This window comes from Glycine max, chromosome 20 (genome assembly GCF_000004515.6).
Source record: "Glycine max cultivar Williams 82 chromosome 20, Glycine_max_v4.0, whole genome shotgun sequence".
NCBI classification, from domain to species: domain Eukaryota; kingdom Viridiplantae; phylum Streptophyta; class Magnoliopsida; order Fabales; family Fabaceae; genus Glycine; species Glycine max.
The window spans coordinates 24010400-24034625 of record NC_038256.2 but is presented as its reverse complement, the minus strand read 5'-3'; the positions used below and the strand labels follow the sequence as shown (position 1 = coordinate 24034625).

The 24226-nt window shown below is 35.9% G+C and overlaps 1 protein-coding gene across 1 annotated transcript; it reads right to left on the bottom strand.

Annotated features, from left to right (window-relative positions):
* Positions 1 to 19360: 19360 nt before the first annotated feature.
* Positions 19361 to 23911, bottom strand: LOC100792167 (oligopeptide transporter 7). The gene is made up of 6 exons (XM_003555638.4): positions 23715 to 23911; positions 22977 to 23467; positions 22688 to 22785; positions 21321 to 21890; positions 20712 to 20967; positions 19361 to 20348 (listed from the first exon to the last, which is right to left on the bottom strand). The coding sequence occupies exons 1-6, from the start codon at positions 23758 to 23760 to the stop codon at positions 19560 to 19562; spliced, it is 2250 nt and encodes a 749-aa protein (XP_003555686.1). The 5' UTR covers positions 23761 to 23911; the 3' UTR covers positions 19361 to 19559.
* Between the last annotated feature and the right edge of the window lie 315 nt (positions 23912 to 24226).

The window sequence follows — 24226 nt, the reverse complement described above, 5'->3', positions numbered from 1 at the left end:
AACTAACCTTGCTCGGTCCATGTTCAGATCAAACGTATGAGAAGTGGAGGTGAGGTTAGAGTATGACAAGACGCTCCAGGTCTACGCTAGCATGGTGAGGTCCTTCCTTAGGAGCTTCCAGGGTGCCCCTTCAGTATTAAGAACAAAGTCGCGCCCTGGAATACAGAGTCTGGCAGTAAACTCCTGAGGGTTTGGGCGCGAATGACAGAATCTGGTGTAGGTGGTATACTGCTCCCCAGGCTCCAAGACTGGTGGTGTATCCAGAAATGCGTTGAGAGACTCAGCATCAAACTTAATTAATTTGCCCCTCACCCTAACCTGCCTTGGAGATTTGTCCTCCGGATCATAGAGATTAGTGTAGAATTCCTTGACCAGGGCCACATCAATATGCCCATCCAACTTCCTAGTCAATGCCTTGTGCCAGCAGCACCTCTCGAGTTCTCTATGGAACTCATCATACTCCGATATGTACAAAACCACATTCTTCTATGGAAGGATGTTCTGGGAGTGAATGTTCTGCTCGTACCTCTCCCAGACGCCCTTAGATGTGAACCTGGTAGTATCATAGGGTTCCTTGGGTCTGGAAGCAGTAGCTTTTCTCTTTCTAGAGGCCATCTGCATCAAAAATAGTCACAGGAATTAAGTTAGACAGGTTTTTATTTCAAACGGAAAGTAGAAAAATAAAATAGAAAAATAGACTGGGTGCTTAGCGAGACTGACTCGCTTAGCGCACCTTATAAAAATAATAGCACTCGCTTAGCGCACAGGGCACGCTTAGCACGACAACACAAAAACACACAATCTGACTAAGCGAGATACACTTGCTTAGTTGAAACATCATAATGGCTAAGTGAGCATGGCTCGCTAAGCCTTATTCTCTAATAGGGAGCTAATTGTACTTAGCGAGACTGACTCGCTTAGCGCAACACACTATACAGGCTTAGCGCCAGCAAGCGCTTAGCCCAAATTGACCACTGGAACTTAATTGGCTTAGTGAGCAGGCTCGCTAAGCCCAATTCGAAAACAAAGAAGAAATTGCGCTTAGCGAGCAAGGCTGGCTTAATGCATGAACAAAAACTCAGAAAACTAAATTGCTTTTGGCTTAGCGAGACTAACTCGCTTAGCCCAATCTTATTCACTAAAAGAGGCTGGGTGGCTTAGTGAGACTAACTCGCTAAGCCATCAACAGAAGACCAACAACCTCTTAGACTCTGACCCAAGCAACATAACTTGCTAAGCACGACATGCCGACTTAGCGAATTCATATGAACACACAAACAAAATTTGGAAATTTAAACACTCGCTAAGCCGAAGTGCAGTGGCTTAGTGAGTTCATGCAAACATTCAAACAAAAATGATGGACACGCTTAGCGGGACAGGGCCAGCTTAGCAAGTTCATCAGAAAACCTAGAAATTCATTAGAAATTGATGAACTCGCTTAGCGAGTACATCAAAAATTCCAGAAAAAATTGGGGCTTTTCAACCCCTACCATAGGCCCCTATTAGGCCTCAAAACCTAATCAAAGCACAACAAAATAACATGCATTGTGTGTTCATCCAGAAACTGGTGAAATGAAGAGATGACTGCTTTTCCTTCAGCTATCTTGGACTAAGGGAAACATCTCTTAAAAAATTTATCAACTACTTCATCCCAAGTCTTCAAGCTATTTCCTTTAAATGAATGTAACCACCTCTTGGCTTCCCCAAATAATGAAAATGAGAACATACTCAGCCTCACAACATCCTCAGGCACACCGACAATCTTGACTGTATTACATATCTTAACGTAAGTGGCCAAGTGTGCATATGGGTCTTCGTTCGGCAAGCCATGAAATAAATTTCCTTGAATTAACTGTATCAAAGAATGGGGGTATGTAATATTGTGCGCATGAACTTCTGGGCGCGCTATACTTGTGAAGAATTGCGGTACAGTTGAGCTAGAATAATCTTCAAGAGTAACCTTCCTAGGTTGATCTCCCACTACTACAAAATCTATATTTAACATCGTTAAGTTAACATCGGTTTTTTATCAAACCGATGTTAACAAAAACGTGGTGGCAAAATGGTAAATAACGAGACTTTATTAACATCGGTTTTTTAAAATACCGATGTTAAGATAAAGGTCGTGGCATAATTGTGAATATTGTGTATACGTTAACATCGGGTTTGAAGAAAACCGATGTTAACGAAGTGACTTTAACATCGGTTCTGGGAAAACCAATGTTAACATTAATTAGTTAACATCGGGTTTTCAGAAAACCGATGTTAACCTTAGTTTGTTAACATCAGTTTTCTAAAAACCGATGTTAACGTATGATCAGTTAACATCGGTTTATTGAATAAAACCGATGTTAACATTAACATGAATTTGTTAACATTGGCTTTTTATTGAAAACTGATGTTGAACTTACAATTTAAATTATATTAGACACCACCTATTTTGCTCGCGCTTTCTTTTTCTCCGTGCGTGTACCCTCTACATCCTAAGGTTGTTCTCTATCGAAGCTTGTTGTTCTCCAATGCGCTGAAGACTGTGACAACTTGCCTTTTGGTTGTCCATCTACAACTTACCTAGGTACGTTTGACTGCCAAGTAGGTTTTTTTGTTTCTACAACTTAGCTAGGTTTCATTGCCAAGTAGGTGTGTTTGTTTCGAGTTAACCCAAGTAGGTTTCACTGCCACGTAGGTTTCATCTGCAACTTACCTAGGTATGTTTTTTTCGTGGTTAACCCTAGTAGGTTTTTTGGTTTCTGCTGCCAGTGTCATGGTGACCTGAGGTACGTTTCATTGCCATTGTCGTTGTTGGGTTCGAGGTAAGATTGATGTCTTCATTGTCTAATAGTCAGTGTATTTTTGTCTTAAATAGTCACTGGATTTTTCTAATCTTACATCCTATTAGTTTTTTGGATTCTGCTGGCAGTGTCATGGTGACCTTTGGTTTTTAAATAGACATGAGGACTATTTAAAAACCCAGACCATCATATCGTTCCATCGGTGTCGTCGACCTCCAAGGATTGAACCACCGTCCTTCCACTCAGCTGCGTAGTTGCACTCGTCGGCTCAAGCTACCACGGCAGCACGCCTCAGCCGCCGCCAGTTAACAAGGTATGAGCTCTACCTTAGTTTATTACTCTTCTTAGTAAGTTCTTAATCAGTGCGGTGGGTTTGATACTGTTTCCTTTGGGACAACCATTTTTGGACCTTAATCGGTTCTCTTCTTAGTGATAGTAACTTAATATATGTGGTGACAGTGCATTGTGAGTTTGTGACCTCTGTAATTTGCTTGATTAAAATGTTTGAAGTTTTGGGTATTGTTTTGTGACCTCTCTAATTTTCTTTTTACTTCTTTATTATGTTTATGCCATAGTCAGTATTCACTATTGTTTACCTTCTCCCAATTTTTGTGCATTTCTGGTTTCTAAGGTACTAATAGAAACTTCTTTTTTATGCATATTCTGAATTGTTATTGACAATCTTTTTTTTTTGTTTCCTTAACTGTATAAGATGTGCACATTCTAATGTTTTAACTCATGGATGTCATTAGGAAGTTTGAACTTGAAGAATAAGCTTATGGAATTATATTAATTTCTGATGGCACTGATTTGCAGGACTGAGAGTAGCATCTCGGAGTGGCCTTTGGTTCCAGTAGAAGAATTGTTTTCTCTGGTTGGCATTAATAAAATCATTTCTAGTGCTCATTTTTCTGTTATTTCCTGGATTACATATTTTTTTCTATCTTTTTTCTCCTTGGTGTTTATCACTATCCCAATTTCCAATTAGCTTTATTTCATTGTACAACTCAGGTTCATTGTATCTTAAGAAATTGAGATAATTACCCTTATTTGTGAGTGTACTCTATTAACAATCTCTGTATACATATCATTTAACTGAGTGTGTGTAAGTGTGTATTGACCATCCAAGAATATTCACACGAAATCAATCTTATTTTTATCTTCAACTATATTTTTCACGCCTCACTTAGGTTCTTGGAAAATGGTTTTTAAGAGTGGTAGCAGGCAGATATGTAAAGACACTAAAATGCTTTATTTGTTTCCTCAAATGTTTTCTGCTTTTGTTCTCTAATTTTGCAGGCATTCTATGACATAGAACCTATCTACACATTTGAAGGCACGTATGACAAAAACACCTTGGTTACATGCAGGGAAATTACTGGTATTGTATGTGCTTTAAGCCAGTTGCTAAAAAAAGTAGATTGTGAAAGTGTGAAAATGTGTTCCTCTATAGACTGACTTCATTGGTTTATGTATTTATTTATAATAATGAATTAAATAACAATTCATAAGCATTAAATAATCATACAAATGTGTGAATAACAAAGAAGGGAAATGAAAATTAATGATCTTGGGATATTCTTCCAGTCCATATCCACCCTTTGAGTTCTGATAACTTGTACTTGCTGAATGTTTGAACTTTGAAACTGCTGCTTTAGCATTAGGCATTGTGTTGAGGAAAGGACCAAAAAGACCCCTAAGGGAGAAACTTACTTTGATGCAATGTCAAAGTGAGTGGGACGTTGAAAATTAATTTTCAAGGTTCCACATCCTATACATCCATCCAAGTTCTTCACTAGAAATTAGAAAACATGTCTTAATATCACAAAAGAAAAATAAATAATCCTTAGGTATCTACTACCTACTTACTATGGTAAATATAGAAACCAATTGAAATCTGGGGTAGCTGCTTGAGTAGAGAGAACCTGCAGTGCTTTCCTCTATCTCAAGAGGTACAAATATATTGATGCTTTTAGCCTCTAGATAAAAGTATGCATTGCATGGCCTTGTTTTGTTCATCATTGTTCAATGGCCACCAAAGAAACTTCAGATAGAGAGACAACATTACAGACAGTGAACATGCTCACTGCCCAATGCATACCACCCATCATGATGATGCTAAAAGGCTAAATGCCTATGTATCCATGCTCCAAGTTACTTCAAGTAGATATTTTATTAAACTATAGTAGTACCAGTGGTACTATAATTACATAACATGAGATATTTTAAGTACATGCATAAACAGTCTGACAATTTGAAGAAGACTAAAGTATTCTGACAGTAGGACAAAAAAGAAGTTGCTTAAGACTGTCGGCGAGAGATGGATGCATTTTAAATCAAACCTTAAGAGGAAATGGGCCCTTGCAGTCGATCAGGATGGTGTGGATGACATTGTCTGTGAGAAATACGGCATAAGCAAGGAAAAATGGGCCCAATTTTGCCAGACTCGTAGAGACCCTTCTTGGGAGGTGTGTACCTTGCCATTTAAGTTGTTTTTCAAAAAACATTAACTTGTTATAATTCATTCTAGCAACTTGAAAGATTATTGTTGTATTTTTGCAGGATGTGAGGAAAAAAGCACAGGCCATCCAGAAACAGAACATTGCCCCCCACATTTTGTCTCGTGGGGGTTATGAATATTTGGAGCAAAAGCTCCTGGTTGAGAAGACCAAGAAGAAGCTGGAGGTAGCTGCACAGTCAGGAAGCGTTGATGGCATCATCGACCCTCCATCCCCCGTTAGACGCCACATGAAGTGGAAGATGGTCCGTACCAAGAAAACAGGGGAGATGATGACTGAGGCCGCAAAGGAAATCGCTGAGAAGATCGTATGTCATTTTCAACTAACCATTAGAATTATATTTCTTTATTTTGTGAATGCCATGTACCAATGTGTCTTTTCTGTGCAGGATTCCTTTGAGGAGCAGGCGTCACAGGGATCCTTTGTCCCCCATGGACGTCAGGATGTTCTCACCGCTACTATTGGACATCTAGAGCACCCTGGACGTGTCCGTGCTGCTGGAGCTGGTGTCACCATCAAGCAATACTTCGGATCGGCTCCACGGATGTCCCGAAACTCTTCCTCGCTACCTCTTGAAGAATTGCAATAGTTGACCCAGCAAATCAGGGACCAACTAGAGGAGTCTATCACAGAAAAAGTGACTCGGCAGCTCATGGCATCGTTTAGCCAGATGCAGTCCCAGTTTCAGTCCCAGATGCAATCTCAGGGACTTGCACTACCTTCGGAGCTTCTGGTTGGTCCCTCAGGTCCTTAAGTAAGCACAAAGGAGAGGTTTGTTGATCCCTCAGGAAATGATCCTAAGACGGGTGACTCAGACAGGTGCAGCTTGTACATTGAAGCAAATCCTGCCCGCTTGGTTATCCTGGGAAGAGTTTATGAGGGATCCACTGTTGTTCATAACACTCCTTTGTTGCCTGGCCAAGTAAAGGTGGGTGTGGAGGAGGTTAAAGATCCAGATGCTCCTGTTCCTGTACCCATTGATGAGGTTTCCTTAGTGGGGCAGGCAATTCACACCTTCCTTGCTTAGCCGACACATCTAGTCAAGCCTTTATCACAGCAGGTACTTTACTCTTACTATATGTTTCTTCTTTTTGAATTAATTCATTTAGTGTGCCTCAAATTAGGCCATTTAACTTTGTTTCATCAACAGGCAGTTGTGTCTCCGACAAAACCACCTCAAATGCCGAATCCAGAGGTCGATGATCCGCTTTATCTGATGACATTGACCATCCTAGAGATTTTCTTGAGGCTTTACCAGATTACATGGGATGCCACTGTGTTCGGGGTCTTTAATCCATATTTCCCGCTCTACATAAAGCACGAAGACCTCTCCGAAATCGCACACGGTGGTCAATGTCTCAGCATATCAGTGTTACAGTTGTGGATTCTGTAAGTCATTTTAGATTACTTTTAATTACCTAAGTTATTGCTTTCAATTCATAAATATTTAACTTGGACTTAACATAAACAAGCATCTAACTGAAACAAGTATGCAAGCAGGGAATTCTGATTTGTATGGATTCCTTGAGCCACAGTCCATTCAAAGGTCTGGGTAATCACAGTTTGAGGTTGAAAGTTACATAAAGAGTTGGATGTAGAGTTCAAAACGCGATGTCTACCTTGGAGCCTACCTGAATGGGTAAGTCACACAAAATAATTGAATTTAATTAATGTTTACTAATATGCTAACCCACATTCGTCTCCACTGCAATGGACACTGGCAGATGGTGGTCATCCTGCCCAAGGAACACCTAGTTGTCTGCTTTTGTTCATTGCATAATAGGCCAGACAACTACCTTAAGGGGATAATTAACAAGTCAGTGTTCTTTTCAATACATTTGCATTGAAATACCTCAACAACACCAGTTTTTAATTGTTACTCGTCTGGAACAGTGCTTTAAAAGGTCTTGATGATTCTCCAAAACCTAAATCAAAGGCTACTACTAGGTGGATTGTCGTCAAGGTACGCCATTTACATAAAACTTCCACTTATATATACTTCTTATGTGTGTGTACACTAATTGTTTAATTAATATCCAAATTTCATTATGCAATTAGTGTAATAGACAAAAAGGAAGCACTGAGTGCGACTATTATGTCATGCACTGGATGTCCACCATTATATTAGGAAGTTTCAGAAATAACTGGAAAGTGGTATGTTTATTTCAAACAAATTTGATTTTTTTATAATTTGTATTACATTATTAACTTATCATTTATTTCATCATGCATTATTTTAACGATCCTAGACCATTGGAGACAGAGAGATTAAAGGCGCTTCAGATCCAGTGGGCACAATATTAGAACTCAGAGCTAGGATTTAGGAACATTAAGTTTAGCTTAGTTTACTTTGGTTTAACATTTTTTCCATTTCCTATGTTATTTGAACATTGAATTCATTTGTTGATAGTTGTTAATAATAAATCAATTATTCATTGTTTATTGTGATTAAAACTGCTTGAAAGCATAATAAAATGTTTATTTGCTGTGAATTGGGTCTGAAATTGCATTTTACAGGTACAATTTTGGGTTGATTGTAAAAACAGAAAGTTTATATATAAAAAAAAACTTGAAAACAACATCGGTTATTAATGAAAAGCGATGTTAATATAGTAAACAACATCGATTATTTAGAAAAACTAATGTCAATATACACCTTAACATCGGTTTTTCAATAAACCGATGTTGGTTATTTCTAATAACATCGGTTATTTATACATAACCGATGTTAATATACAAACGTTAACATCGGTTATTTATACATAACCGACATTATATATAACTAACTACAACAAAATAAGTATATAGATGATGGACATTCACATCGGTTATACATAAAAAACTTATGTTTATCTATTAGTTAACATTGGTTTTATATCTAACCCGATGTCAACGTTCATCATGTATACACTTATTTTGCTGTAGTTCTTTATATATAACATCGGTTATTTAGAAAATCGATGTTGGCATTTTTATGTTAACATCGATTTTTAAAAACCGATGTTAAAAATAATACATTCAACATCGGTACTTTCAACATCGATTTTAAAACCGGTGTAGAATGTTGTAAATAATCGATGTTGAAAGTGTATTTTCTTATTGTGTCCAGCCATGATATCAGCCTCGAATGCACCTACTTTAGGTTCCCTTGGTTCTGGAAAAATAGAAGATGACTCAGATGATTGAGGTTCTTCTGTACTTGGTTGTGCTATCCTGTCCTGCAATATTTTCATTCTTCTCTCTGCATTGTTCCTCCTACAAGTGGCTTCTATTTCCAAATCTAGTGGAACTAAATCACCTGCAGAAGGGTTACCTCGCATACAAAACACTAACAAGAGCAACAGTTAACCAAATTAAGAGAAAAATAAATTTCAACTAACTATTCACACAAAAATTAATCAAAGAATAAAGAATCAATGCCTACAAATTGAACTATACTTCTCAAATGGAAAGAAACTCCCTGGCAACGACGCCAAAAACTTGTTCGGGACTCAGCCAACTGCGATACTAATCAGCAAGTGTACTGAGTCGCGCAAGTAATATAAAATGCTAAGAACCAAGTATCGAATCATAGGGAGTTTTTTTCATTCAGAAAAGCGTTCATTCAATAAGCAGACATTTGTATGGAACTAGAAATATAACAAAAGATAATTTCTGTAATTCTAAAAATAACTACAAAATTTGCTATCTAATCGTGAAAGATAAACAGATGATTAAAACGTTGGGTCCTTCTACTGAACAACTTGATGTAATCATGTGTTTTTCTCTATTTAAGGTTGTTTCTGTGTTCTATGCCGAGAGCAAATACCCCAAACACCGATTCCTCGCGTGAATGGACTAATTCTATTTAAACTTCGTTCTAGGATTCCTCGTCGAACTTAGCCTAAATAAATTGCATTAAGATTATAGCATATTAAAAACTAAATCCCTACACTCTGTGTCCAGACATACAGTTCTCTAGCCTGCTCTATCTAGTTCTAAGGATTTAAAACATTTTCCAATACTAAAAATCCTAACTTTACACACAAATGGGTGATCAAACCACAAGCATGCAAGAATTAATTGCAGATAAAAGCTACGAACACATAAAAACAACTTTAAAATAGATAGTGAAGAGTTTTACATCAAAGCTCAACAAAAATCCCCAACAAGGGACTTAGCCTTTCATTGCAAGTTATCACCTTTCAGTAACAAGATGAGGTTTTTGAAGTAAAATTAAGATTACAGAGTGGTGAGGATGTATCCTCCACCTCTAGAAACCTAAAAATCACTCATAAACCTAGAATCTTCTTGAAAGCTGAGATTTTTTGTTCTCTTTTGCTTTGTTTTCTCTTCTAGTATGTCTCTCACACTCTACGGGTAGGCTCTTGTTGTTCTCTCCTTTATTTTCTCCAACTTCAGCCTTTAAAAGGGCTTCCTAATCCTAAAGGCTCGCTTAGCGCCATTTTCGCACTAAGCGTGAGTTAGTGAATTTTGGCTTAGCGAGTTGGGCGTGCTGAGTGCCAGAAGAGCAAATGACTTGCTGGGCAAGCTGATGGCACGCTGAGCGCGTGCATGCTTTGCAGATTCTCTTCAAGATTCTCCCAACCCGCTAAGTGGGCTGAGTGCCTCTCTTAGCAGGTGTTACTCGCTAAGTGTATATGCCTCGCTTAGCGAGACACCAGCTACTTCAACCTTCTTATTCTTCATCTTTTCACCTGAAACTAAAGTTGAACCAGAATAATTCACAATATAGGGAATATCTACTAAGAAAAAATTAAACTAAACATAAAATATGTACAAACCTACAAAAAGAACCATAAATTGGGGAAAAAACATAAATTTTATAAAACTTTTTAATACAAAAGTTAGTCGTAAATGATGACTAACAAAACTGACTCAGCAATCTTGTGCAGAAGAAACAAAAAAGAAAAAGACAAGAATAACACTGAAAGTCTACTCCTCAAGGGAAATATCAAGACAGTTCTAGCAGTCAGGAAGATGTTGAAAACTTGAGTTTAATGGTAAGAAAATTTGGAAAATTTCTCAGGAAATCAAAGGACAAAAAATTCTCTAAATCCTCCAAGAAGGTTGACAACAACAATAACAACAATAGCTACACATGTTTAGAATTTGGCAAGCAAGGCCACATTAAATCTAAGTGTCCTATTTACCTTAGAAAACATGGTGGTGAAAAGAAAAGGAAGAAGGACAGAAAACAAAAGAAAGCCTACATAGCATAGGAAGATAGTGCATGAACATCTTCCAACTCTTCAAGTGATGAAGAAATTGCTAACATGTGCTTAATGGCAAAATCCATAAATGATCTGGCAACAAGTGAAGAAATTAAGGTAAATTCTGATTTTGAAGAACTTTTAGAAGCATTTAATGAGATGCATGAGGAAGCTCAAAGGCTTGTTGTGTTAAACAAAAAGCTGAAAAGTGAACTAAAATTGCATGTCAATAAATTGGCTTCAACACAAGAAGAGCTTAACAAACTGAAGCAAGAAAATGAAAAGCTTGTTTCAAAATGTAAAGCCACTGCTTGTGATGACACCTCTACTTCCTTTAACATGGATGATTGCAAGTTTTTGCAAAGAAAGTTTGAAAATTTCAAAAAGGGTCACCATGCTAAATGTATGAAATTGCAAATTGAGCTTTCCCACCTTAAAGATTTGTTTGGAAAATTAAACAAAGGGAAGAGTGATCTTAATCACATGCTCAATATGCAAAAGCATACTACAGATAAGACCAGTTTGGGATATAACAAACCTCTTTTTCAAAGAAAACTCAGTTTGTATCCTCTAAAGGGGTGAACCCAACTAAGGTCTCAAAAAAGAAAGAACATGGTGTATTCTAGGAAAAATGCAAAAACATGTCATTATTGCATGAAAAAGGGGTCACACTTCATACTATCGGTATGTTAGAAAGTTTGACATTTCGAGTGGAAAATGCATGTGGATTCCAAAAGATTTATTTGCAAAGATTAACCCTATTGGACCCAACTTAAATTGGGTACCACCTTTCTCTAATTGATTTTGTCTTGTAGTTGTGCCTAAAAGCAAGAGATTCACTATGGTACTTGGATAGTGGTTGCTCTAGGCACATGACGGGTGACAAGTCCAAATTCTCTGACTTCATGTCAAAGGATGGTGGATACATCACATTTGGAGACAATAACAAAGGAAAGATAATGGGAGAAGGAAATATAAGGAATCAACACAACTCAGATAAAGAATGTGTTATATGTGGATGGACTAAAGCATAATCTTCTAAGCATTAGTCAACTTTGTGATAAAGGTTTCAAGATTAAATTCAACATAAATTGTTGTCTTATAAGTGAAGCCATATCTGGTAAAGTTGTCCACATTGGTAAGAGAATAGGTAACATCTATATGATGAATGTTGAACATGCATCTTTTCATAAGCTAAGTTGCTTACTGAGTAAAATAGATTATTCATGGTTGTGGCATTGTAGGATTTCACACACTAATATGCATCATTTAAACCATCTAGTTAGGAAAGACTTATTAATTGGTCTACCAAAACTCAAGTTCGAGAAAAATAAATTGTCTGAAGCTTGCCAAAAAGGGAAGTTAGTCAAAAACTCTTTTCAAAGTAATAACGTTGTTTCTACTTCAAAGCCCCTTGAACTACTTCACATTGATTTATTTGGCCCCTTTAGAACTATGAGCTTGGGTGTTAATTACTATGACTTAGTTATAGTAGATGATTACTGAAGGTTCACATGGATTTTGTTTTTGAAAACAAAAAATGAAGCTTTGAATGTTTTTCTCAAACTTGCCAAGATCATTCAAAATGAAAAAGGTCTCAACATTGTTTCACTTATAAGTGATCATGGAGGTGAATTTCAAAATGAGTCTTTTGAAAGCTTTATTGAAGAAAATGGAATTCGCCCCAATTTTTCTGCCCCAAGAACACCTCAACAAAATGATGTTGTGGAGAGGAAAAATAGATCCCTTGAAGAAGGTGCGAGAATCCTTTTAAATGAAACAAAGTTACCTAAGTATTATTGGACTGACGTTGTACACACTATTTGTTACACCTTGAACAAAGTACTTATTAGACCTATTCTAAAGAAAACTCCTTATGAACTGTATAAAGGAAGAAAACTAAATATTTCTCACCTGAGAGCTTTTGGTTGTAAATGTTTTGTTTTAAACAATGGTAAGGCAATCTTTCTTGGTTATTCACTACATAGTAAGACATATAGGGTATTCAATAAAAGAACTTTAATTGTAGAAGAATCTGTAAATGTGGTTTATGATGAAACTAGCTCTTTTGTTCAAGAAAATTCTTTAGAAAAAGATGCAGGTTTTCAAGAAAAGGATTTTGTTCTTAGAGATGACATGAAAGCTGAAGAAATTGAGCAAAGCAAAGAGATTTCTATAACAATGCCTAAATAACTTCCTAGAGAGTGGGGAACTAAAATAGATTCCTCCTTAAACAAGATAATTAGAGAAATCTTTAAGGGTGTTTCTACACGCTCTAGACTTAGAATTCTATCTAACAACATGGCTTTTGTTTCTCAGGTTAAACCAAGAAACATTGATGAAGCTTTATGTGATGAACATTGGTTAATGGAAATGCATGAAGAGCTAAATTAGTTTAAGAGAAATTATGTATGGGATTTAGTTCCTAAACCAACCTCTAACAAGTCAATTAAAACCAAATGGGTGTTTCGAAACAAACTTGATGAATCCGGGATCATAGTAAGGAATAAAGCAAGGTTGGTTGCAAGAGGACACGACCAAGAAGAAGGAATTAACTATGATGAAACCTATGCTCTAGTAGCAAGGTTAGAAGCTATAAGATTGCTACTTGCATTTTCTTGTATTATGAATCTCAGACTTTTTCATATGGATGTAAAAAATGCCTTCGTCAATAGATGCATTGAAGAAGAAGTGTATGTAGACCAACCACCAAGATTTGTGGATAATGAACATTCTGACTTTGTCTACAAACTGAAAAAGGCACTATATGGTTTAAAGCAAGCACCAAGGTCATGGTATGATAAATTGAGCTGTTTTTTAATTGAACAATCCTTCACTAGAGGTTAGGTTGACAAAACCTTGTTTATTAAGAAAGTAAACAATGATTTGTTAATTGTTCAAATATATGTTGATGATATTATATTTGGCTCTACTAATGAAAACTTGTGCAATGAATTTTCATGTTATATGCAAAAGGAATTTGAGATGTCCATGATGGGAGAATTAAACTTCTTTCTAGGACTCCAAGTCAAACAAATGGAACATGTAACCTTCCTCAGCCAAACCAAATACTGCATAGAACTGATAAAGATATTTGGTATGGAAAAATGCAAAGAATCATATACTTCTATTGCTACATTAACCTACCTTGACTTAGATAAAAAAGGTAAATTAGTCGATGATCAAGATACAGAGGTATGATTAGATCACTTCTCTACCTAACTGCAAGTAGACCGGATATCATGCTAAGTGTTTGCTTATGTGCAAGATATCAGTCCAATCCAAATGAATCTCACTTGATTGTAGTTAAGAGGATCATTAAGTATCTTAAAGGCACAATCGACGTTGGTTTGTAGTATCCCAAAGGTACTTCCTTAAACTTAACAGGTTTTTCAAACTCTAATTTTGCAGGATGCAAATTAGATAGGAAAAGTACAAGTGAGACATGTCATATACTTAGAAGTTTAGTAGTGTCTTGGAATTGTAGAAAGCAAGCTTGTGTCGCACTTTCAACTGCCGATGCTGAATACATAGCTGTAAGAAGTTGTTGTGCTCAAAGTCTTTGGATGAAGCAATGACTTGAAGACTTTGGAGTAATTCTTAATCATATTCCTATGAAATGTGATAACACAAGTGCTATTAATCTAACCAAGAATCCTGTCATGCATTCTAGAACTAAGCACATAGAAATAAGGTATCATTTTCTAAGAGATCATGTGTCCAAAGGTGACTACTACTTTGAGTTCATTGATAGTGAACATAATTAGCAGACATTTTCACTTAACCTTTTGTTAGAGATAGATTCTTTCATATTAGAAATGAACTAGGCATATTGGATGCATCTAGCATAGAATAACATCTTGTTTGCATAAGTGTGTGTTTCACATTGTCATTCATATCATTTGTCTTTGTTTGGTATGTGTTTTAGCGTATTGGTTCATGTGTATACTTAGTTTTTTTGAAGATCACAGGTTTATATTAGTTGTTTCATGATTTCTTGTTGCTTTAATTGATTACTATTCATTTTAATCGATTACTATATGATATATGTTTGGTAAGTTTTTCAAAACTTTATGTTTTAATCGATTACACCATGTTTTAATCGATTACCATTGCTTGTGATATGTTTCTAGTTTTGAAAACTTGTTTTAATCAATTACATCTTGATTTAATCGATTACCATTGGTTGATATGTGTTATCTGTTTTAAAATTTTGTTGTTTTAATTGATTATCGTTTTTGTGTCTATGGAGCTTATGTATAAAACTTTATGTTTTAATCGATTACTTGTCTATATGTTTGAACTTTATATGGATTTCATTCTATTTTAATCGATTACATAACGTTTTAATTGATTACTTATAGCAGCTTTTGGTTTTAAAATGAAAACGAGATCCAGTTTAATTGATTACTATGTAATTTTAATCGATTATTACATGTCTGTTGTGAGTAATCTGTTACATTTCTTCATCTTCACCTCATCAAAACCTCCATTACTTCAACATTTACTCCTTTAACCTACCATAGTCAACCAGAACATCACTTTCCCTCTATAAAAGCCAACCCAAAGCCACATTTCAGTCACACCTTCAACAACCTCAGAGTTATCTCTTCTAAACCCTAGCCTCTCTTCTTGTTTCAAGCCTTTTTTCTAAAACTATGACCAACAATCCAGCTAGAGCACAAAAGAAAGCCAAGTCTTTGAAGAGAAAGCAATGAAAGTGCTCTCAAGAAGCTCTCAACAGGTTGGATACGTGGTTCATGGGAGAGAACAAGAAGATGAACTTCAAAATGATCTATGGCGTGAAGAACGTGAGAATTCCAAAGTTTTTGAACTTGGAATGGTTTCTCAATAGGGATTCAACTTTACCAACTTGCTTGAGGTACAAGGTTTGTCAACATTGGTGCAGATGAAGGGAACCTTCTACCCTGAGTTGGTAAAGGTCTTCTACACATGTGCCAAAGCTGTTATGGAAGGTAACTTGTACTCTATTGTCAATGACGTAGAGATAGTGATTGACACTACAGTTTTGGAAAGCAGTAGCAGGAATAGATATGTGCGGAGTCCGAAAGTTAGAGGAATCTGCTGATGGCTACAACAAAATGACCACATACAGAGGTATGCTTCTTGATCCCACAAGAATTTTAAGGAATAGATTGGGTGTTGGTGGTCTGACAGTGGAAGACAAAATATTGGTATACATTATTACATATATTTTGGTGCCAAGATCTAATAATCATGCTCAAGTCACGGATGACAACTTGCAGATTATATATGGGTTTAAATCAAGAATTCAAATGAATTAGCTACTGTTGATGGACAATATTATGTTGAAAAGCCGTCAATTGTTGGATTATGAATTTTCATATGCAGTTTTGACCTCAAGGTTCATTGATTATTTCAATATCGATGTATCTAATGATATTATAGACTTTACCAAAGCCTCTAATGAGATAACTGAAAGGCATCTCAAGAAGCTTGGCATGACTTATGTTGATCATGAATAGATCATGGCAAGAGAGCAACCAACAACAACAAACATTGATCAGATGGAAGAAAAAGTTGAAGAAGAAGCTCAGTAAGAGCCAACTCATCAATGGAACCCTTCTAAGTCTCTTATGATTCAAAAGATGGATGCTATCCTTCATCTCCATCAAGAGCATCAAGCCAAAGTTCATAGCTCCTTAGAGAACATCACAACTAGGCTTGAGTACATAGAAACTAGGCTATCCCTTAGTAACCTCCTGAACCCACATGAGGATGAGGTTTAGATATGTTCGTGTGCTTGTTTGTGCTATTTTATGGTCTTTCTATCATGTCATGTTCTTTGTGTCTTAGTTTGATGATAGTGTTTATGTTTGTTTATCTCATGATTAAAAAGTTTATGCAATGCTCTTAAGTTTCAATGAAATATGGTTTATTTCTCTATTTAATTGTGTTTCATTTTGTGTCTACTCAACTTTTTGGCCTTGTTAATGCCAAAAGGGGGAGAAGAAGATATTGCATATCGCTAGGGCATATTGAATGTATTGCATAGCATGTTGAGCATTGTTTTATATAAAGATGGTTATAATATACTAGTTATAGTTTTGACATCTATGATGATGATGATGAATTAATCCTTTGTTAAGTGTTAAGTATTTTTTAGGATAAGACTAAGGATCATGTTTCCAATCCAATCTCAAGACTCTCCAAATGCACTCAATGTCGCATTCAAGTTTGGCATCATTAAAGCCAATATGGGGAGATTGTTAGAGATAAAGGAAGCAACAACTTGAAACAACCTAAGGCTAAAGCTTGAAGCTCAAGAAAAAGTTTGAAGAAGTTTTTTGGCTTTTACATGTCCAACTCCTTTGAGTGACATTTGTATTGGTTATTAACTTGATTATTGCATCTTAGTACATCCGATATTTATTTTGCATTGTGCATCATCATAGTGTGAGTGAAGAAAATTTTCTAAGTTAGAAAAATTTCTTCAGAGGCAAAAACTCTATTTTAATCGATTACAACAAGTTGTCTGAAGCTTAAAGAGTTAAGTCTCGTATTGGTTTAATCAATTATGGTAGTATTTTAATTGGTTACATTTTTGTTTGAGACAATGACTGATTTTTCAGGAGTCTCTACTTTAATCGATTACCTGGTGGATTAATCGATTACTTCTCTCTCATTTAAGTTGTTTAGAGGTGAACAAAGAGAAATTTAATCAATTACTTAGGTCATCTAATCGATTACATTATTCTTGAGTTATTTTCTAGATGTTGGATGAACACTTTAATTGATTACTCAGATAATCTAATCGATTACTTCATTGAAATAATTGATTACCTTATGGATTTAAACGATTACAGGTGAATATAATTGTTTTCTCTATAAATAACCAACTTGTGTTCACATCTACCCATCATGAGATCATTAGAGAATACTCAATACATCTCAAACATATTTTACTGCTTCTGTGAAAATGTCATATCTCACAAAACATGCACACATGGGTTGTTAGCCTACAATACAAATTTGAAGGGGATCCAACGGTTAACAAATTTGAGATCATGGTTTTACTGGAACAAGTTTTAGGTCAATCTCAGAATCACACAGTTCCAACATAGATCAATCAAGCTACAAATAACCTAATATCCACACCAAGCAGTTGCAGAAGGATAATTCACACAATACTTTAACTAATCCAAATTAATCAAGTAATCAAATAATACAAGAAATACATCAAACATCTATTTTTAGTTATTGAAATTTTAGGGTGTTAATAGGTGATGTTGTTATTGATGATAATATTGATAAATGATGATGTTGTTATTGATGATAATATTGATAAAGAATTATGTTGTTATTGGTGATAATATTTATATGAGAATGATGTTGTTGTTAATGATGATGTGACATTAGATGATGTTGATGTTAAAAATGACATTGAGATGAAATGTTGTTGATGTTGATAATGACATTGAGATGAGATGTTATTGATGTTAAAAATGTCATTGTGATAATGTATGTTGTGTATGTACATGGGGAGTGTAGTGACCATGATGGATATCCTTGGTGGGAGAAATAGAGTTGTTAAAGAGTTTTAAGCATCTCTAGAGGGGGGTGACGTAGAATATTTAATTATCTATGGTCATGGCAAACATTTGTTAGTGGGAGCAGATGGACAATAGTAGATTATGTGGAGTGAAATTCTTTTGTTGGAGCTGCCAAACCGACATGATGACATTGAGATTATTTTGGGAGAGAGTTGTGTTTTGTTAATCAACTCCTCCGTAGTTGGTTCTATAATTCTTTTTGAATTGAGAATGTAAATCACAAATTTAATTATATGTATGAACTACTTTAATGTGAATGATGTTTACTGAGTTAATATATATATATATATATATATATATATATATATATATATATATATATATATATATATATTCATTTAAGTATTTGTGCATTTGTTTGGTGAACGTATATCGCAAAAAATTTACTCTCATTTTTCATAAGAAAATTAACCGAGTTTTTATTTAAAAATTGAAATTAACACGGTTTAGAGTAGTGATATCATAACGGCTAGTGGGTCGTTACACTTGAGTTGTTTCTAGGTTTTGGGAAGAACACTTTAATAGATAAAAATGATAATCTAATCGATTACCTTGTAGATTTAATCGATTACATGAGGTTATAATTGTTTTTTCTATAAATAACCTGCTTGTGCTCTCTTAAAAAATAACGAAACATAATATTTTGAGCTTCTGAATGAGCTAAGATCATGTGTTGTTATTAGTTAAAGAAAGAAGAGAAGAAAAGTGCTTAAAAAAGTAACTCACCTTTAAATCTTTTGATTGTGAATATCTTTTGTGATAAGTGAGTTGTGTCACTTTCTCGAGATAACAAGAACACTTCTTCAGTCAAGCAAGGTTTTGCATAAAGGATGGATCAGGTTGTGTCTATCTTTACTCTGGGTTTTTGTGTATGATTTTACACATCTTTTTGTTTGTGAATGAATCGTGGAAGACATGCTAAAATAGGTGTTTCTAGTTTGGGTTAAGGGTAATTTTCTCTTAGGTTCTTATTCATAGAAGACTCTCGTATTGGGTGCCTAAGTCTCTTTTTCCAGGATTGGAACAATTAAAAATATATTAAAAAGTTTCAATAGTCAATGTTGTTAAAGAGTTGAAGTAATAGAAAGTTTTCATTAAAAATTCATTTAGATGCATTAATTTTCACTTTTAAGTTTTAGTTCCTTAACTAGCATATTTTCCCCAATTAGGATTTAATTTACAACTATATTCAAGTGAAAATGGCACAATCTTTTTTAGAGAGGAATGTAGAGTGTATAAAATTTATAATTAAGCCCATTAAAAATATATTTAAGTTTGAACAGTCAATGTTCTTAAAGAGATAATGTAATAGAAAGTTTTCATTAAAAATTCATCTAGATGCATTAATAATGTTTTTATTAGGAAAAGACTTTTCACTTTTAAGTTTTAATTCCTTAACTAGCATATTCACCCTAATTATGATTTAATTTACAGTTATGTTCAAGTGAAAACGGCACAACCTTGAACCTCGACTACTTTGGCGGTGGGGCAGTGAGCCAATGTACATCCGTCAAGGTCATTCCCCCACCAATTGAGACTAATGTCCTCCAATCCAAGGCATAGATACAAAAGCACCCCCATGAAGGCAAGCCCTGCATCAAGTGCCCCTGAGAGCACATAATTGTGACGCTTCCACCATTCGGGCTTGTATCTGAACACAACGAAGCCAGAGAGAAACCCCGCAATGATCCAGCTCGTGTAATTCACCGCCGTCGCCGGAGGCATCATTCCGGTGGCCCCTATCAACACTGGCATGTTTATGAGCCTAATCCACTCTTGTTGTGGGAACGACCTTGCCGCCAACCAAACCAGTAATGGAGCAATGGCTCCTCCTAGGAAGAACCAATTCACTTTCTCGTACGTTCCCAGGTCTCCGAATATTCTTCTCGGCCCAATCAAACCCCAAATAACCGATGCGTCGTAGAACACTGTGTCACTTGGACACGTCCATACAGAGGACGTGTCTTTGCATATGTCTGGGATCGTTTCCATTAACCACCACGCAGTGCCCAAATACACAAAACCCGCGACAAGCGTTCCCACAACCTGTCCCATGAACATGGTTCTGGGAGGGATTTTCATGTAGTGACCAAGCTTGAAGTCTTGCAAGAAAGTGATGGCCTGCGTCATGCTGATGTAACCATAAACCTTGAAGCACATGTTTGCCACAGGGTATCCCGGGTAGATGTACCCTATGATGTATTCCGTGATTATGTTCAACCCCGGACTCTGCAATTGCTCAAAAAATGTTGGAAGAGTTAAACAATTACTACTATAAAAAAATATATTCATTTTAGTCTTGAAAGTGTATCACAATGATAATTTGGTCTCTCTTAAAAATTCAAAATTTAATCATTATCTATATAAAAAAAACAAGTTGATTCTTCTTTTGTGACATTATTTTATTATTAAGTTATAATATTTAATAATCAATTTAAAATTATATTTTTTAAGATAAATTTAATACGTCGTATTTAATTTTGCACATCCGAAGACCTATTTTAATTTTTTCGGAACAAAATCATTATTTATCATAAAAAAATTATAATATTTAAAGAGTTAGACAATCACTACTGTTAATTATGTACGGACCTGATTTGTGATTGCAGTAATAATTCCAATGGGGAGAGTGAAGAATATAGCAATGGCACATGCGAGGAGAACACCCCACCAAGGCAGTTGCAGCTGATCGTTGTAGTATTCGCAGGTGAAGACGGTGGCTGCAATGGTTGCCATGAGTATGCACACGAACCACCATTCAGGCACCTGTTTGTACCTCCGCATAAGCTTCGTGTGAATGTCCACGCTCTTTTCCTTAAAACTTGATTTACTTTGCTCCCATATTTCTCTGTATACATATATTTTCAATTTAATGTATGTGTCATGTGTGTATACACGCTATGCTCTAGCTATCTAGTCAAATGTAATTGTATCCATGACCATATATACACATTAAAAAGAAGATAAAACATATTTTTTTCTCGTATATTTTCGTTCAAACTTAATTTTAATTTTTGTATTAAATAGGTGAAATGTAAGAGACTAAATACACTTGATTTTTTTAAAAAAGTATAGAGATTAATTAGAAGTACAAGGATTAAAAATATAATTTATCTTTAAGAAAAACAACTAAAAATCAATATGAAATTTTAAATTAATTAATTATATATTATTTCATGAGATTGGTACAGATGTACGTACCTTCCGTGAAAGAGAGCAACATGCATAATGGTGGCGGTGAGTGCAGCAAAGCCAACACCATAGGTCATGGCAAAGAAAGTGCTGATGTACAATCTACCTTGTCTCTCATAAGCCGCAAGGTCTAGGTGGAAATTGGAGTCTATTATGGCTGTGATGTTATAAACTTGACCTTTCTCCGTGAAGAGTTCGTCCGAGAAAATGGGGAAGGTTTTGGCGTTGTACAAGTCGAGCCAATAGCACAGCGGAGTCAGAACGTACATCACAAACACGAAACCCACCGCGACATTGGCAGTGGCAAACCATGGGCTTGCGAGTGGGCTTCCGAGGTAGGACGAAATGGTGGACCAGTCAAGCCCAATTGCTCCTATGCCAAGCCCGTTTAGGCCCGACCCAAGTTGTTGGGCCAGAACATTGTTGGGATATAACCAGCAAATCCAAGAGAGGGAGGTTAGCATTTGGAAAATGTAACCGGGGAACACGTAATAGGCGAAGCTGCACAAAAATGCGATTACGAAGAACTGCGATCGCGTTAACCCTCCCTTTGGTCGCTCATCCTTCTCGTGCAGGGCCCTGATGAAACAATGTTTAGTATTATGATTTAATTATGAAGTAAGTAGTACGTACAAATGAGTTATTATTACTCACATTTTTTTTCTTCTCCTTCTTACTGTTGCATTTAAAAATTCGATCAGACATATGTATAATTATTATATAGCGGATTTTTTAAAGCTAATTCGTAGTAATCTTTGAAGTTTTATTTTAGTGTTGAAAATTAAAGGGTTTAATTTTAGTACAAGTGTCATCATGAAGATTTTTATACTATGAACTAAATTAATAAATTCTAGATATGGTTTTAAAAGAGTTAATTATAAAATTAAATACTTTTCAACGATACGGTAAGATATACAAGATTGGTTTATAGTATAAAAAATGTTTACAATTGAATTAAAAAAAAGGATTATATTTTCAGGATTTTAAAGAATTAAATAGGAAGCGCATGTTGGTACTTTTGGGCCCCGGTTGATACGAAAGTTTCGTTCCATAGTGATTGTAAATGAGTCGTGGAAGAAAGCAATGATATTTTTATAACTACGTATACAACAACTTGTTCCAGCCGCAAAGTACAACCACGCAAGAGTGAGTGATGACATATAGGTAAACTAAAAAATCGTAAATATATTACATTGATGTTATTGGTAGGTATGGATACTTTTGTATCTTATTACGATATTGTCGGCGAACTAACTAATTCTTACGTAGTGTGTCAAGTTACTAGCTAGAGCATAGTATTCAATACATTTACTCTTCATATTGACCATATAAATTAGAATAATAAAATGTTAATGCTGTAGTATTATAATTATTACCTGAAGAGTGAAACTTGAACTAAATTTGCTGGCCACCACATTGCCGCTGGCTCTACCAGGTATCTTCTAAATATGCCAGCCCATCCGAAACCCAATACCTATCATTCAATTGGTACAAGTTTATATCAATACAGTACTATTTTTCATGCATGAATTATCTTTTATAGGTAACTGAGGCAAACTAACCAAAAAATACGCATTATTTTGGTGTGATATTTTTGTTTGACGAGGAAAAGAAAATTAGTTAGGTGAGGTTAATTATAACTGCAAGTCAAAATAACCAACCAACCTGTGTGGTGATGACCACAAGCAAGGAGACAAAGAAGGAGATGTGTTTGTGGTAAAAGATTTTGACAGCGGTAACAACGTGGATGGCGTAGACGGTGCCGGCGCCGGAGTTGGCGAAGATGGTGATGAGAACGTGCTCCTTGACGTTGAAGGGTCCCGGATTGAGAGTGAATTCCCAGCGTGTTCCTCTGAAGAACACGCGCTTAGTGATCGTTGCGGCCATGAGTTGGCCGAGCGGCACCACCGCGATCTGGGCGGAGATCGCGGTGATGGTGAGAGGCTGGATGCGGTACCAGAAGAACTGGTTCAGGAACGACAGCAGCACGCATGATAGAGTTCCCAACACCCACATTCGGAACGTCAGAACTGGAAGAGATGGGTCATCGGTGGTTGGCACCGTTAGGGCCACTTGTTTTATGGGCGAGTTCTCTTCATTTTGCTGCCTATGGCTAGTACTGCTTCCAACTTCATCTTCCTCCTTGTTAGATGACACTAGATGTTCAACACAACAAATTAATTAATTAAAATATATATGTGCATTGAATGTTTTTGTATCGGGATGAAACTCAGTCCGTATGGTCAAATTGTAAAGACAAATACCATGCGGGAAGAGGATCCCGATAAAAGAAGACACTGACAATGTTAACCATAGATTTTGGCTTTCAGAAAACAAATGTTAACCATAGATTTGTATATTAGAAATTAATAATAATGACATCAAAATCAGAGGCTGGCTTACGGAGAGGGGTTTTGATCTCGTGTACCGAGGATTCTTCCATGATCATTCCTCTGAAAATGAAAATGTATGTATGTGTTCTCTACAAACTATAATTCCCAGAGAAAAGGATGAAAAGGAATTGAAGAAGGAGACAATATTAATAATTTAGCCAGCCAGGTTCGGGTCCCAGCCTCCTGCATACTCCAATAATGGCTCTCTCACCAAAATAGTTTTCATTTTAGGTAAATAATTTATCAAAATAACAGTATAAATAAATGATTATATTTACTTGATTTTGTTTTGTCCTTTCCTCCACTTACAATATATATATAATCTACGTGGAAAATATCCAGCCACGTTAACGTTACTACTCTTTACAAATATCCAACCACGTTGTGCGACAATACTTATTTGTGAAACATAAACGCAATATGTAGTCTACGGCAGCCACTGCACGTGTGTCAACTGTCAAGTGGACGTAACAAGATTGAAAGGATAAATTTACCCTGCCTCTTCTACCATGTAATTATTCA

Excerpts from the sequence above, each read along its gene's own strand:
- LOC100792167 (XM_003555638.4), bottom strand. The coding sequence starts at position 23,760 with ATGATCATGGAAGAATCCTCGGTACACGAGATCAAAACCCCTCTCC. Across the intron at positions 20,968-21,320 it reads GTTGCTCTCTTTCACGGAAG|AGAAATATGGGAGCAAAGTA; the intron begins GTACGTACATCT and ends ATATGTATACAG. Across the intron at positions 20,349-20,711 it reads TTACTGCAATCACAAATCAG|AGTCCGGGGTTGAACATAAT; the intron begins GTCCGTACATAA and ends GAGCAATTGCAG.